The 18,208-nt window shown below is 40.1% G+C and overlaps 1 protein-coding gene across 2 annotated transcripts in view; it reads right to left on the reverse strand.

Annotated features, from left to right (window-relative positions):
• neurl1aa (neuralized E3 ubiquitin protein ligase 1Aa) overlaps positions 1–16,268 on the reverse strand; it is a 72,360-nt gene extending 56,092 nt beyond the window's left edge. For both annotated transcript variants that reach the window (XM_018750703.2, XM_018750705.2), the window contains exon 1: positions 16,054–16,268. In XM_018750703.2, coding sequence (XP_018606219.1) covers positions 16,054–16,138 — 85 coding nt within the window. In that variant the 5' untranslated portion in view covers positions 16,139–16,268. The remainder of the gene's footprint in view (positions 1–16,053) is intronic.
• Between the last annotated feature and the right edge of the window lie 1,940 nt (positions 16,269–18,208).

Genomic DNA, 18,208 nt, shown 5'->3' on the forward strand with positions numbered 1-18,208 from the left:
GAATGCTCTTCCCAGACTTCTGAAAAACATTAAGTGGCTTGAAAAAGTTATCTTGGCATGGCCTAAATTAATCGAGTAGAGCTTGAAGTCAGCTTTTAACTTCTCGCACTATTTCGTGGTTATGGCATGTGACAATTTGAGATTCTTTCTTCCAGCACATGCCATTAAGCTGTGTGATTATGTAAGAAAGGCTCCAGTAAAGAGTCCTTCATCATGCAGGTATAAGGCAAATTAAAGTTCTGTTCCAAGGTAAAGATGCTGAATGGTTCAACAACTTGCTGGACACGCTCAGTGGAGATGATCTGATTAAAATAAAAGTATAGGAATTGAACATTGTACTGAAGTAGATGCTTAGATTTTAGAAAAAAAAAAAGGCAAAATAGAGCCAACATTGCTTCATAGCAACCAGTGCTGCACACTCACCTCTCATATCTTGAACACTCTTTAATCTGGATTATTTTACTTAAGTAATCAGATTTTTGAGCTATTACTATGATGTTCAGTGCCAGTAAAATAGGCATAAGGAACAAACTGAATGTGACCGGGACAAGTTTTGTTGGCAGCTGAAAACGCATTTGTGTACAGTACTCCTAATTTTAAATCTGCGGAAAGAATAAATGTAAATGGTTTTCCATCAAACAAAAAAACATCTTGCAATGTTATATTTTGTTCTGGTACCATGCTGATCCCTCACTACTGTCATGCAGAGTGCAGGCTTTTTGTTCAATAAAATTAAATATTGTTTAACATCTTGACAGTATAGTAAGGACATTTTGAATTAATGTTTCCCTCTGAAAATGCATTAGTATCACTTCCAGATTACATTTATAGACATGGTATTATTTTGACCTATTGTTTGCCTATATTCAGCAATATAAAAATACACATTCTGTTTTCCCAAAATGCTTCTACAAAGTACAACAGTGCTATTTTCCAGGTTTTTGTACATGAGAGCCTGAAAATGCCCTAAGAATCTCGACCTTTTACAGAGTGAGTATTAGACCTTTCCAAAGTTGCCTTGGTAACCAAAGTCAGTGATGCCATGCCAAACAGAAAAAGGTGGGACAGACTGAAGATAAAGTAAGAGGTGTGATTTGCTCAAGATCAGACAATGTACAAGGTTACAGCAATTTTTTTATAGCAATTTATCCCTGTTGTTAAATTGTGAGTCTTGTTTTTCTCTCCTGGTCTCTGAAGACATTCTATCTGTCGAAAACACTGGCTGCAGTTTTCTTTCCTGTTTCTTCAATAAAACAAGTTCACTGTCTGTGTTGCCAAGTGCACCAGGCTGCTACTGGTGCATTTCATCCCACGCGGTGCCTGGCTCCCCGGAAGGGGTGACTGTGGGAGTAGGGCTGAGAAAACTGCTGGATAATGTCAGGCACTTTTGTACAAGGTGTAGGTGTGTCCAAACTAAGACTGCACTCTCCCTCAGGGACACTTCTGTCTTCTCAGCATTAAGCTGTCAGCCATCACACCTCCAGTCTACCAGGGCTTCAAGGACTGGCCAGTGCTCCTGGACATTACTAGTCTTGTGTTTCTTATAGGATACGTGGACACATCTTTGGAAGGAAGCGTTATATCTTCCGGAAATAAGACGAGTTGGAGACGAAATAATTGTAGAGATCCTTCTCTGCTATGCCTTTGGTGTCAACCACGATGACCTTCTCTGATGTGGGTCAGGCACTGTACCGATTTCAGTTTAAAAGGAAAATATCGATGCAAACAATAAGCAGAACTTACAGTCATCAGGACAATGTAAATGTAGCAGTGGAAATCAACAGCAGTTACTGTAAATAAAGAACGACTTTTTGGTTGATATAACAGAGGACCAGCAAGTGAAATGATTTAAAAAAAAAATTATGGAAGACAAAAACTACGAAAGGCTGATTAAATAATAAATGTCTTTTGACCACATTTTATCTTTGTTTCTATGTGGTTTAATAATCCACGGTGTGTCACTCTCTGAAAGCACAGAAGCCACACTAGTGGCTGCCGGAGGCGAGCCAAGAAATTGATTGACAACGCACCAGATATCCAAAAGCTGCACTTATCAAATCACACGAGCATGGCCCGTTCAGACATGAAGGCTGTGCCAGAGGTTGTTTTTCTCCTCAGCACCAGTTTAGGTGCAGCACTCTGCAGTTTTTGCACTGCAGAACACTTATAATGCATAAAAGTGGTAGAAAACAAATGTAAATCTTAGTGGAATTTATAAAAATGTGCAGTTGTACAATTTCCTTCAGGATCTATCTATCTATCTATCTATCTATCTATCTATCTATCTATCTACATTCAAAGTCCAAATCTAAATGCATGTCTGTAAATATGACATTTATTCTTACAGGTTATTAAAGAGGGCATGTCTCACAATTCAATTAGTTAAAAATCATGGTTGATCATTTCAGAAGTGGAAAAAATTGACAGACATGAAAAATTAACCCTGAGCTCTTTAGAATAGGCATACATAAACTACGTCTACAATTGTCATTTTGGTGAGAGTACTTACAAAATCTGTTATCTCTGCTATGGAAGGGTGTGCCATGGACTCAAGTCTAACTCATAAAGATCGCACATGGTGTCCAAGCCAAGGGAGGAACAGAAGTGGTTCTTTTGTGCCTTTTTCCATGCGTCTATGGATTCAACCACAGGGAGAAACAGGCAAACACCCTGAGGAGGACTCGACCCCCACGCCCAATGGCACTGGCTTTACCTGCTGTGCCACCATACCCCCCAACTGATCCTGTAAATCCACACATATTTTGGTAACAAAAATATTTGATTGCAGTGCTGTAAAACACATGAGTGCTCATGTACACAAACAGGGGAGTATGCTCTTAATGTGATTGAAAGACTGGACTTCATTAGTTAGTGAGGCAAGAAAGTCACATTTTTGTCTCAAATGCTGATCATTAGACACATCTTGAAGTGCTCTGCAGTGCTTCCACCACAGGTCAGCATAAAAGCAGAGCTCCTGTGCACTTTTACGATCCAATTTTTCACATCGTTCTCGGACTTCATGCACACTCTGCAAGAAGTACATTTTTTTATTACCATTTTCCACCTTCTTGAAATTGTCTTCCTTTCCCTTCAGCTGTGTAGATTTTCTGCGAATAGGCCTGTATACCTCACCGTGGCAGCCTTGACATGCATGTATCTATGCCTAAAGTAAGCTGCAGAACAATTTACCATTTTTCTGTAAGTTCCCTAAGAAGCACTGATTCTATTCCAGATTTATACATTTTCTACTGATTTTAGGCAAGCGTACCCAGCTTAAATCTAATATTATTGTCCAGAAGAAGTCTTTGCTTTCCACTCCTGCAGGTAAGCAGACTCAGTGTGCATGTCTACTCAGTTGTGGAAATGTGCTTATATAAGTTCCATTTTGAAATACTCTTACTGATTCAAAATATGGATTGCTACATATTTGAAATGCATTAGTTGAAAATAGATTTTGTCTTAGAAAATGATATAGAAAATTCAGCCATTTATTGTCAGTTATTGTGGCAGACAGGGGAACCTTAGTGTTTTCTTGGAATAAAATATATACACAATCAACCACAACATTAAAACCACCTGCCTAATATTGTGTAGGTCCCCCTCGTGCCGCCAAACCAACTCTGACTTGTCGAGGCATGGATTCCACAAGACCTCTGAAGGTGTCCTGTGGTATCTGGCACCAAGATATCAGCAGATCCTTTAAGTCCTGTAAGTTGCAAGGTGGGGCCTCCATGGATTAGACTTGTTTTTCCAGCACATCCCACAGATGCTGGATCAGATTGAGATCTGGGGAATTTGGAGGCCAAGTCAACACCTTGAATTCTCTCTCATGTTTCTTAAACCATTCCTGGACAATTTTTGCAGTGTGGCAGGACCCCTGCCATCAGGGAATACCGTTGTCATGAAGGGGTGTACATGGTCTGCAGCAATCTTTAGGTAGGTAGTACGTATCAAAGTAACATCCACATGAAGGCCAGGACCCAAGATTTCCCAGCAGAAGATTGGCCAGAGCATCACACTGCCTCCTTTGGCTTGCTTTCTTCCCATAGTGCATCCTGCTGCCATCTCTTCCCAGGTAACGACACACACGCACCCAGCCGTCCACATGATCTAAAAGAAAACGTGATTCATCAGACCAGGCCACCTTCTTCCATTGCCCCATGGTCCAGTTCTGACGCTCACGTGCCCATTGAAGGCGCTTTCAACGGTGGACAGAGGTCAGCATGGACACTCTGACTGGTCTGCAGCTGCGCAGCCCCATAAGCGGCAAGCTGCGATGCACTGTGTGTTCTGACACCATTATATCATGGCCAGCGTTAAGGTTTTCTGCAGTTTGTGCTACAGGACCTCTTCTGTGGGATCAGACTAGATGAACTAGACTTCGCTCCACACGCGGATCAATGAACCTTGGGCACTCATGACCCCATCGCTAGTTCACTGGTTCTCCTTCCTTGTTGCACTTTTGGTAGGTACTAACCACTGCATATCGGGAACACCCCACAAGACCTGTCATTTTGGAGATGCTCTGACATAGTTGTCTAGCAATCACAATTTGGCCCCTTTCAAAGTTGCTCAGATTCTTATGCTTGCCCATTTTTCCTGCTTACGACACATCAAATTCAAGAACTGACTATTCACTGCCTGCCTAATATATTTCACCTCTTGACAGATGCCATTGTAACAAGATAATCAATAATCAATGTTATTTATTCAATGAATAATCAGTGTTATTCATTTCACCTGTCAGTGGTTTTAATTTTGTAACTGATCAGTGGTGATTGTGGCTATCAGGCTTACTAATTTATGTGATGACTCATGAGAACAAAAGGGCATGTAAACACATTAGCAAACGGTATTTTTATTATCGCTGTTGTTTTGTTCTTTTATTATTATTATTATTATTATTATTATTATTATTATTATTATAAGCAAACACGATGGATTCAAACTGTATGCTCTTTCTACCAAGGCTTAATTACAAGGGTAAAATATAGCTTGTGCATCTGTGACGTCAATTTCCAACAACATAAAAGAGTTCTTTAAAATGTTTTATTTAATCTTTTAAAAAAACAAAAAAAAAAAGATTAGTTCATACAGCAACATCAAAGAGGTATGGTATGGTACTGTATACTATATTATACTTACATGTTTAGGAAGTTCATCTTCATTGTGACGTTGATAAGTAGTGAATTTTCAGTTTGTAGTAGCTGACTGAAATAATACCATCTTTAAACTCAGTTGTATCAGTCATTGGCAGAGGACACTAATTTTTACACTGAAGTTGCTGAACATGACTGCTGTTCGGTGGTAATTGCTGCAGCGGATATAGAGCGATTTCTCTGTAGACACTGATACTGATTTGAAGTCCAGTGAAGTACTCGCACCTTCTCTTGGCCAAGGTTGCTGAGGACAGGAGACGACGGGGTGGTGGTACTCTGAACGTAGTTTACGGAGAAGGTAGTTGGAAGGCAGTTTACTCTGAAGGCAGCTTACGAAGTACTGTGAAGTTTTATCTGAATACGTATGCTTCTCGAGTAATGATGGGATTACGTTCCGATAAACCCATCGTAAGTGGAAAAATCTAAAGTCGAAAAAGAATACAGTACTGCACCTACCGAACATCATAGCCTAGCCTACCTTAAATGTGCTCAGAACACTTACCATAGCCTACCGCTGGGCAAATTTAAGCAGGAAAACAGACGGGCGTTCAGTAGACATGATGGGATGCAAAAACACAAAATAAAAAAAACGTTTTCAACACAATATTGCTTGTTTACACTTGTTTACGTGATCATTACAGAGACTACAAGCGTGATTGAGTGGATGCTGCGGCTCGCTGCCATCGCCAAGCATCAGAAGAGAGTATCGTACTGCATATCGCAAGTGTGGGAACAGATCGAAATTCAAAGTACGGATTCTACCGAGTGCGTATCGCTATTGTACCATGTTAACTTTGAAAAATCGTAAATCGAATCATCCTAAGTAGAGAAGCATCTGTACTTTGTTTTTGATGGACAGATTGTTGCTGACAATTTGACCTGACCTCTTTCTGACCTTTTCTCTAAATTATCTCCATTTGCACTCATGGAATATTTTTGAGGTCCTGATAAGAATAGCTTGTGCTCAGACTTGAATCCCAAACTCCCAAGACAAAGCTAATAACCATACCTATACTACCTGCATCCCCAGTATACTGTTTTGTTTAAAAATACACTATTTTTAACCGTGGTTGTTTCATCATGCCCCTATTTAGAGAAAGTATACACAGCAGAAAATTCTGTTAGACACTTTCTCTGACAATAAGATGCGTAGTTTGACATGTGATTTCACAATCCCTCATCCCCAGAAGCCAGAATAAATGTAGCTGCTTATTATCCAAAAAACAAGCAATTACGGCTTACACTATGTCACTGTTCAAATACTGTATTTTTTAATGCTGAGACTGCAACAACACAAGAACCATTTTTTTTTAATTTACTTGGAAGGCAGAAAGAGGCAGTTGATTTTTTTCTGTTTTCTTTTTTTCAAGTATTGCTGGTATGGAATTTGATAAAGGTTTGTTTTCATTATGTCTGAACGCTTGTAGCGTGTAAGTTATGCCGTGTGTGTGAAGGCCTGTTAGAGAGACAGGGTGTTTCAAAAGACTGGTCTAACATATCTCTGGTTTGAAACTGCACAGCTCTGTTTATGGAGAGAACTTGTATAAATACATGGTAGAATGTGAAGTGTTCAGCATTTTCATTTATTGGGCTGGTTCATTTCAGCCTGATTCAAATTACAATAATATTTTGAATATAGAGGCATAATTTATTTTCCATTTTTGAAAGTATGCTACTTTTCTCCAACACAGAACTTCTTAGATTGTCATTAAGGTGAAGCGGTAAAAACATAACACCAGAAGGCCTGTTATAATAAATAAACCGAATAATACATCACCAAGGCTTTGGGAGTTAAAACAAGGGCTGTATATGCAAAATGAAAATACTGCCTTTACAAGTTCTGCAGAAATTTATAATCATAATCATGTGACAATCAGCTAAATAATTTGGTTAATGAAATGCAACATTCTATTTTAATGTTTTAAGGAAGGCCTAGATGGCTAGATGTACTTTTTCTAATCTAATTCCATCCTTTAAAAACATCTGTATTGTGTCTAGGGAATTGAATCGGTATTGATTAAGGAGCCATTTCTGCACTGTCCAAGCACTGGTTTTGCAGACACAGACCTGCACTACTCACAACGCCTCTACACTTCCCTGCTTTGGTTCTCTGTGTATTTCTACTCCGTCATTTGGCCCAGATGGTACATCTCTTCCCCCGCACTCCTGTTTCATCCAACATCCCACGCAGCGGCTCGCTCGTTCTGAACTGGTGAGATTGTGCAAGGAGACACAAGCATTAAAACATGCAGGCATATATACCAGAACACTAATATTGTTTAGAACCACATGGTCCTTGAAAATTATGTTTCTAGAGCATTTTGCTAAAGAGCTTTGAAGAAGGCCCACTCCTGTCCACTGTTTTCCCGAATAGGCTGCCCTGGAACACACTTACATTAGAAATTATTGGACATACTACAGCCATTACTAATATCAGTGCCAGTCAAAACAATAACTGCACTGAAGGAATGCATATTAAGTGCGTTATTTGGTCCACAGCTATATACCAGGAACAACAGTACACTTAACCTTTGGCACCTTTGAAAAAATTATCTTTGATACAAGGTACAAAATGGAATGAAAATGAATAAATCATACAATGTTGTAATAAATGCATATATAACTTTTGCCAGAAAACATGCTATCAGTTAAATGTTTCATTTAGTTTTAAGAGGAACTCGTACAGCATTTTCAATAATTACGGAGTACTTATGGTGATTCCAAGATCAACATGATTGCCATTTTGGGATATAATGAAGAATAATTTAAGTTTATGTTGGCACTTTATCAATGAAAACATTTTATAGTGTTTAGGTGAATTGATTTTTGATGCATCTTGCTGACAGGGGTGTGGTGGCGCAGCAGGTTTGGCTGGGTCCTGCTGTCTGGTGGGTCTTAGGTTCAAGTCTTGCTAGAGGTGCCTTGTGATGGACTGGTGTCCTGTTCTGGATGTGTTGCCGGGTTAGGCTCTGGTTCACCGTGACCCCACTTGGCACAAGCGGTTTCAGCTATTGTGTGTGTGCATGCATCCTGCTCAAAGTCAGTTAGAAAGTATTTTTGTGTAGCACCTTTTCCAACATACATCAGTTACCAGGGCATGGTGCAAACATGCAGATTGAGATACTACAAGTAGCGTATGCAATATCAGCAGCAGCACACAGTTAAAAGCAAGTCAAAAACAGGTAAACGGGTAAAAGCCAGAAGACAAGGGAAGAGAGGAAGCAGAACTCCTCAGGCTGGTACAATAAAAATTAAATGATAGCTCAGTGCTCAAGGTTAACTGCCTGTCTGGGTGTGCTGACATTACACAATTAGGAAAATGTCACTTTTTTTTGTGAGAATTTTTTTGAAGGAGTCAGGTAGCCTTCCAGACTCCCTCCGTCAGGTGATCTTCAGCAAGTACCGCAATGCAGAAGTTTAAGTCTTATGAAAATGTCTGATGTCTTACTAAAGTCAAGGAAAAAGCCAATACTGTCAGGATGGCTGATTAAACTGTCTAATATAAAGCCAAGAGTCTTTTTCCTTATATTATGTTCACAACATAGGTTGTAGTAACCCACATCCCACTGGCATGCAGATTTTATTTTATTTATTTTATTTTTTTTTTTGATTGGACACAGTCCTGTAAGGGTCATTATGGATGTGCTGGCAGAATGAGTGATCATCTGTTACTGAGGTGAACATGCTGGCAACTTCCTTTATAGCTTGATGGCAGCCGGCCCAGAAAATGTCTCCACAGCAGTGGCAATGTTAACAGTACAGGAGCCCCTGTCGCCTGCCAATTAGCCACGGAACAGGACAGCCCGTGGTGGACATGTGCTTATTTACAATGACAGCAAATCATTTCTAATGTCATTCGTGTTTGTGGTTCCCGTCGGATATTCTGTTTATAAATAGGTGGAGTAAAGATAACGCACCACGCGATGTCACAGCACTAACCGGAATTGAATGTCTGCTACACATTCATTTTCTTTTACTTTTGATGCAAACTACTTATATACCAAATTTCAAATATATGATTAAAAGTACACAGTGAAATTCAGTTGCCAGCTTTGAATAGCTCATTTTTAAATCAATAGTCTCACACACACACACACACACACACACACAGCCAGAAACCGCTCGTCCCAAGCGAGGTCACGGCGAACCGGAGCTAAATCAATACTCATGATGTAAAATTGCATTAACAGTGCAAGAGTGAAATCCTGACTGCTTTACTAAACTCACTTAATATCTCCACTAAGACCCACTATATGTGGCAGTCTTTTGTAGGCTCTGGGGTAGGATTTTTTTCTGTAATAAGGATGTGTCTGATTACCTTCTGTGCCAGATCCAAACTGAGATGGTCTGCGAGTTAAATTCAGTTTCACCATATCAAGCCACTATGGATCGTTCAATGTTGCAGTTATGATCTGTAGGTTCCTATTGCTGCTTTGTTCAAAAAAGCTCTGACATAACATTATAATAACGTCGGCTACAAATTCACTGCATTTTCTGAAATTTCTGTGGAACAACTGGAGAAGCACTCCTCATTTTGAAATGGTTTTGCAAACTCTGACCATATAATGGCACCTGTAATATATAGAATCTGAGGATGGTTAATAGTGATATTCTATTAAAATGTGCAGTCATGATTGTTCATTCAATCCAGTGAAGTGTACGTTGCTGCACTCTTCATAAACTGTCTTTTTGTTTCAGTGCCTTCGAAAACATCTTAGTTCCCTTCCCAACTGATGAGTACTGCATATTTCCTATATGAAATGAAAAATGAATGGATATAAAAATGAATTTGTTACGAGGTACAGGGAGAAACAGAATGACCATGCAACCTTCTGCGTTCTCCCATTAAATTCCGAGGGCGTAACTATGAGGCCGAGTTCCCACGAAGGAAAGGATTTCCCGAAAAAGGACACCATCACATTCATCAATAGAGTCAGATTATTCATTTCAAAAGTGCACTTAAATTCCACTTCTTATGTGTACCAGACTTGTGTACTGGTCTCTCAGCAACCTCATATATATTTTTTATTAAAAGGCATTTATCCCTTAATCTGTAGATCTGAGAAGTTGGCAACGCACCAGCGAGGCAATGAATCACATAGTAAGGCTGTCTCGGGACCGCTTATTAAACCTAGATGACAAGCAGGTGGATGGTAAAAATAAAGCACATTAGCATTACGAGACTGTGACACACCACCACTTTGGGGAATGCTGCTCCCTCACAGATGATTAATCCTGGCTAAGGCTCGATCCTGAAAGTGAAATGATCCGGGAAACAGGACTGCAGTGCTGTTAATTTTCTTCAATGAGCAGGTGATGATATACATATGTTTGAGGGAAGGACCTCATCACCTTTTTTTATTGTATAGTTAAAGCTGGGATTATGCTCATAATATAGCAGACACTCCAGAATGTATAAGTAGTCTGGCCTTTTGCATGTTTATATTTTACTGCTCAATGTATCTGTGCTGATATTCACACTTATTGCTCTTTAATACTTCATCGGTGTGCATTTTTTATGGTAAGCATGCGTGACCACTGTATTTCACGTGAAAATGTTTTACGTTTTCAAGCATGTGGTAATACTTTTGGTGAAAATCCGCTTCCTAAAGCATTATGAATTGAACGAAAACATTAAAACATCGTAATGAAAGCATGATATAAGCAACATATTGTATAATACATTACACAGCAGGGATTTATAAATGTTGAGATGTGCTGAGTGCAAAGCCAAATTGTTCTGCCTTATACAGGAAATAACAAAACACACAAAGCCTTCAAAATTTCCTACACATTTTTCTTTCCAAAATTTCTCATTTTCTGAGACACTTGGCAGCTGCCTTTAATAGTCAATTAAAAAGAATGCAACTATTTGCACTGGCACACAATGAGGCACACATTTAATGTGAATTTTGATATGAGCTGAATAATGTGGTTGATTTGACAATGTATTTTGCTCATCTTTATTTCATTCTATTTCTACACATGGACTGGTTATTGTCAGATATGGTTCTATTTCTAATTCTGTCCAATCTACAAGGCCAGATGTTTATTGTGGTTCACCTTTTTGGTTCTCCAACCTAAGGAATGTTACTTGCACGACATAATGCCCTAATCGAGATGATTAAAGTTCAGAAGCTGCATATATTGCATCTTTGCACCGTTAAGAGTCTAATATTTTGTTGTCTTCAAAGCCTAAATGCTATCAGCGAGTTCCCTATAATATCGTACAGCTATAAATTTGCATGCCATTAAGAGAGCTGTCCTTGGCGTTTGTCTAAAACGGTTTTCTGTTTATCACTGTCAAAGGATTAAACACTGACATCTTACTTACTACATGACAGATGCTCTTAATTAAACAGAATATGGGGGGAAAAAAGTCCAGAGCTTCATCGTGGCCAGAACGGTTTGCTAAATGTCCTTTTATAATTGAATAGTTTTGATGCCAGTCAGAATAATCAGTAAAGCAATCAATCATTGCCTTCATTTGTGGATGAAAAGCAAACAGAAATGGACCAGAAACAGCAATGATATTGCCAAAGGGCGTTACTTCACAGCACTGCTGGTGCTGTCTGTGGGCCAGGCTAGACTGGCGCTCATGTGCCTCTGTGTGTGCAGAACACAAAACAATGACGCAATCACCCAGGGGAGGCTTCTCCCCTAAAGCTTCTCATCACCAAGCCTTGCTTTCACGAGCCCATTCATTTCTGGTGTGTGTCCAGGTCTTAAGGCGTTACATAATGCTGAAAATGTCAAACCTAGGGGATCAAAGTTGAACGTGCTATGCATTTGCTATTTTTGCACAATGGGAGAATGAATCAGAGAGCGAGGCGTCTGCCTGATTTCGGTTTACTGGTGTTCATGCATTTACCGTGTAGCACGCTGCAGCCTAACACGTTGCTCGGTCACATTAATGCAGGAGGAGTTTTGCTCATCAATGAACACACACATTGAAATGACCACACGGTTTGAAGAAAAAATTGAGATACACTTTTAAAAAGTTGTATATAGTGCACATATTCGCTTTTTAAATTAAAGGCATCTGTCAAAATTGCTTGTCAATGTGCGAACATACAAGCATTAAAATGCCAGGGCGTTACTTCGAAACTGTAACAAATGCCAACAGGTGTGAGATTTTTTGCAAGGGATCGCATTTGCACTGACTGATCTGAAAGCTGCCCTTGTACACAGGATGTCTGCACGCAGTTGTATTTTGCATCCATCATGCAAATCGTGTTTCATCACATTGTTGTGGAGTTGAGAAGGCCTCCGCTCGGACGTGACTCAGGACCCGAAGGACAGCTGGAGTGTTGCTGAGTTTCTACCCACAGATCTGCATAGGAAACAGCCGTTTCCACACTGATTATATGTCTTTTCTGTAGCTATTCCTCCTCTTCTGTCAAGCACTGTACGAACATTTCCAGCTTTTTCGCATTGAATACATTTAAATTCTTTTACATGTTAACTGAAAGGGATAAAAAAATAACCATTTTGTTTTAAAGCAAAAAGAGCATGCTCCTGTTATTATAGACTTTCAAATACCAATATTAAAACATGAAATAACAGTTTTACATAGTGGAAAGTAACGCTTCCGAGAAAAAGCAAAATGCATCTGCAGCATAGTGGATGAATAGGTGGGTGCAATGAATATATTGTGTATGAATCTCATGCATCATAGGGCATCGCTTTAAGGCATGAGAATCATACACAGTCATAACAGACTTTATTCAAAATATGATCAACATATGGCACACAGTGTAGGTCTGACATCATCTACACGGGAAGTCTTTCTGAAAACCAACAGGGCTTGTGGAATAATAAATACAAATCACTGAGGCATGTTGTCTGAGATTTTGGATGGAAACCAGAAAAATGATTAAACCCCAATATTTAAGAAATAATTATTTTTAAAGATCCAAGACGAATATTACATAAAGGACTCTGTTCTTCTTTTCAGTGGTTTTGCTGGATCGCACGTTTCTGTCTACCACCTATTATTATCCCCTGCTGATAGCGCTCGGGAATAATTGCCATGGAAACAGTTTACATGTCATACTCTGTTACCAGGGAAACATAGCTGAATAGGTTGTCCCTCCCTTGGATAAATATGCATTTGCCATGGACTTCAGAACATATCACATTTTACACACTTAATTGCACCAGACTCGGTAGCACACCATAGATCTCATTTGTGAATGTTTCACTTAAAAAAAAAAAACAAAAAATGATAACACACATCACCCATTAAAGCACCAGTTTTTTGCTTTAATTTCTGTATTTCCTTTCAAGTTGGAATGGATTCCAGCTGAAAGAATATACAATTCAGCATACTAAACCTGTGGCTATTAAAGCTGCTGCAGCTGGGTCATTTTGTGGCTTCGTGCTCTATGTCAATTTCAATAAACTAACAATAGGAGACATCTGTAGAGGCTCATACTGATCCCCCCGCTGCACCTGGCTCCTTGCTGGACTGCTCACCCTATTTCTGACCTTCCTTGGCAAGAATGGTGGATGCAAGACACACACAGATGCTTTATACTCAGAGTGAGGATCACTGTGATTTGAAGGATGCATCCATTAAAAAGGATACTTTATGACTGTTGCCCATTATTTGACTTTTAAATAACATGTCTATTTGCATTAAACAATTAATATATCTTTAATTTCTACTTCCAAAAGATAAAGGAATGAAATTTCACATACAATAATTGAAACCTTGATCTTGGGCCTTCGCTACTAAGTATATTATTTAAACTGCATATTGTCAATTGATTAATTCAACCGGAAATTTTCATGTTCATTTTGACTCTTTTGGAATATAGTACATTCAAATAATTGCCTGCACAATACTGCTACTCAGCTTCTCTTTTACATACTGTACAATTTATGCTATCAATCCATTTTATAAAATGATTTTTCAAATTACCATTGACTTTGAAAAAATTTTTTTTACTTTCTATGCATAGAGATAATCTTGTTGAAATACTTACCCCTTGTCTGGATCAAGTGACTTCAAGTAATAAGAGGGATAAAATGTAACTACAGTACATGCTACTTTTTGAGCATGAAGGTGTTCTGATTTTCACACGTTCACCGAGATTTCACCAGGGTATGAAAGAAGCTAGTGGACACTTGCAGTTAAATATGCTTTTGTAGCAGAAAACGTGCATTGCTTGCAACAAGTTCTGTTACAACAAAACTCTGACATGACCCTACATGAATGCATTACATTGCTGACAAGTGTTATTCTGAAGACGTACATTCTGATGAATGTGACACCACTGTAGGATAAGCAGAGATCATTATCTGCTACATCTCTAGGGTTGAGTGCAAATTCGAAGTCTCAGCCAAATTTAAGATAAATAATTGTTGAAAACTTCTGAGTACAATGACTCATTCAATTACCATATAATATTTATAAAGCATCATTCTGCCTGTATGTACTGAATAAATAATTGTTTATAAGTGCTATTATTGTCAGTGTATTTAGCCTCTGCTTTCAGATGAACTTCTGTCTCATTGGGGTAGACTATAGTTTTCTTTTTCACTCTGTTCTTACAAAGCCTACTTCAACCGAAGATGCAATGTTGCACTGGACATTAGACAAAGCCAGCCTAATCAGATTATGTCCATTCATTCTTAAAATAACTCTCCAAATCCATGCAGTCTTTTTACGTATTGCCCCGGATGTAGGAAATGCCTAGCCAAAACAATGCTCTGCATAAGTAATACCAAGAAATACAAATGCCACAAGAAAATGAAAGCACAGCAACAGGTGATATTAACATGGTGACGGTAGGAAATACTGACATTTTTTCTTTCATGTAGGAGACTCCATATGCACACAGATGCACATCCATATGTTATGGCTTAAGTCATTCTGCATGTAATGCATATACTTTTGTTGTACTTGTAACCACTGAAGAACTGAAGTCTAGTATGAAGATCCCCAAAATTTCCAATGCAACTTCACAGCATTAATCATGGCTTGTTGTATCTCCTGCTCGTCTAACATCTACTGCAGTTACAGCATATAGTTGGGGCACCAGGTCGTACAGTGGTTGAGGTCCCGAGCTCAAACCCTCCTTCTGCTGCAGCACCCCTGAGTAAGATACCCTAAATTGACACAGGAAGAATGCAGTACTACTGTATATAAATAAATCATAGAAAAGTTGATTATCTAACACTACAAATCTCCTTGGACTGCGGAGTCAGCTAAATAAAGGCTTAACATTCATCCTATTTGTTTTTTTTTAATCAGGCAATCGCATTCGTTTGGACCACTGCGACCGCTATATGAGCAGAGACGAGAACACCTCGCCTGGATGTTTAATACAGTAGGTGCTGAGGACATGAACACTTCTACACTGCGTGTGCTGTGAGTTGGCAGGCGGGGAGGTGAGGTTGAGACTCTTGTCAGGGGAGCTGTCCTTCAGCACCATAGCAGCGCACAGCTCAGCACAGCACAGCTCAACTAAGCACAGCCCAGCACAGCTCATCTTACCACAGCACATTGTCACCCCGAACCACACTTGATTCCAAAACCCTCACGTGACAGCCGTGACGTTGTTTCATTGCTATGGAAGTACGAAATCGCTCCATTAAAACATCGCCTCGCGCAGAAAGCAGCGGCAACGCGGAATTTTGCTCGCTTCAGCGATTCTCATGAATTCCCCAGGGGGTAAAAGTGTGAAGGAGTACCACACCAGTTTTTAGCTTCACCCCAGACAAACAAAGATGCCGTCCCCAGTAGAGCACGAAGAAAAGAGAGGCGAAACTAAGTGTCTATTAAGGTTTGCCCTCCTCCGCCCGCCGTTCCTTCCCCGGTAATTCGTGTTCGCTGCTGCCGATGAAATGAACGCTGCGGTGTGACTGAGTTCTGAGAAGTGCTTACCTTTGTACGAGTTTGGAAGTCTTTGGAATTTGTTGTGGTGTCCTCCTCTGTGCAGAGCCGGCACACTGGACACGCTGTTGCCCATGATGATGCCGAAAGCAGAGCCTCCAGATGTTCAGTCCAGAACTCAGCAGCTGAGCGAAATTCTCCTCATGCACATCGATCTATCACTAGGTTCGCCTCACCTGGGGACTCAGTCCACGTGCGGTGCGGTGTGTTTCACAAAACCGTTCTATGAGTCCTCGCTGGGGAGCATGATGTTTTGAAAAAAAAAAAAAAAAAAAAAAAAAAAAACAGATTACATCATGGAGAGGTCAAAGAGCTCTTGTTCAAGTGGATCATACGGATACGCACCTCCCTCTATCATATCTCGTATTTTGAGTAAGTGATGTAAGCCATGAATGAATGATAAAAAAAACAAAAAAAACTGTCCAATAAAATGTGAACCCTAATGCTCTTTGTAGGAGTGTGATCCCGTGGTTTTATCATGTGTCCAGTAGATGTTCCATTTTACATTTACATTCATTCACTTAGCAGACGCTTTTCTCCAAAGCGACTTACAACGGCTAGTGTTTTCAGCCCACACACCTTATTCACCGTGGTGACTTACACTGCTAGATACACTACTTACAATGGCTCACTCATCCATAGATCAGTGGAACACACTCTTTCTGTGACACTCACACACTATGGGGGGTTAATTGGGCAGTGTGGGGAGGAGTGCTCACTTCACAGGTGCTGCTCCATTATGCTCATTCCTAAAACTATCTATCTATCTATCTAACAAATGTACATTGCAGTTGTTATTGTATTCTTTCATCTGTTGCAAAAACACCTCCTATTTAGGTGTCCAACCTTAATTTCGGAAAATGTCATTTTGGTTAAATTTTTCTTGTGTAATAAAACAGAAAAGGAGGAAAACTCTCTGACTGTTCGCCTGCCTTGTATGTGTAAATGAACAAATCCTTCAAAAGGAAAAAAAAATCCATTCTGATAATTTTAAAAATATCATAGCAGTGGCTATGTTTGAAAAAATTGGTATTTCATCAAAGTGTTCTTAGCCAAACAGTAGAAATGCCATTTAAATGTCAGCCGCTTAACAGTACGATGAACATAAGAAAAAATGCTTGTTGTTGAAATATACCTGGATTCGTTCAAAAAGACAAAAAAAAGATATAAGTTAAGGCGGCCAGTCCGTAAGGTGTCAGCATTGGAGAGGTGGAGACTGCAGGACTGGACACTGTGGGACTGGACACTACGGGGCTGGACAATGTGGGACTGGACACTATGGGGCTCGACACTGCGGGGCTCGACACTATGGGGCTGGACATTCTGGGGCTGGACACTGCGGGACTGGACACTGCAGGGCTGGACATTGCAGGGCTGGACAGTGTAGAGCTGGACACTACGGGCTGGACACTATGGGGCTGGACGTTGCGGGGCTTGACATCAGTAATGGGCTGGACACTGTTGGACTGAACACTGCAGGGCTGGACACTGCAGGGCTGGACACCAGTAATGGGCTGGACACTGCTGGACTGAACACTGCAGGGCTGGACACTGCGGTACTGGACACTGCGGTACTGGACATTACGGGGCTGGACACTGCGGGGCTGGACATTACGGGGCTGGACACTGCGGGGCTGGACACTACAGGACTGGACACTGCGGGGCTGGACACTGCGGGGCTGGACACTAAGACTCTTCCACACCTACGGACACTGTATTCAGGCACTTTTTGGAAGGAGTGCTGCACAAACTCCATGGTTTTCTATATGAAATCACGCGTTACTGTTAGACACAGATAAAAGCAGCCGCTGGATATACAGTAATTATTACATGGGCGTCATTAAGTAAAAAAGATCTGTGTTAAGGTGCCATCTAGTGTAAAAAAACTGTTCAATATGACAGTGACAGGGGCCAGAGTGTCCTATACAGAACGACAAACTGTGACGATGTCTCCAAGTTTCGGGCTTTGGGGAACACCTGGTCACTGGTGTGTTGTTGCTCATATTATTACTGTACTTATTTATTCACGTTAATCTAATAATAATTTTGAATAAGATTTATTCCAGTTAGTTAATAATAAGTTAACGGTTTGAGGCAATAAGTGCAGTCCTTCTCTCATGTCCATCCATCGCTGAGTGTGAAACAT

The sequence above is a fragment of the Scleropages formosus genome, chromosome 16, assembly GCF_900964775.1.
Source record: "Scleropages formosus chromosome 16, fSclFor1.1, whole genome shotgun sequence".
Taxonomy (NCBI): Eukaryota; Metazoa; Chordata; class Actinopteri; order Osteoglossiformes; family Osteoglossidae; genus Scleropages; species Scleropages formosus.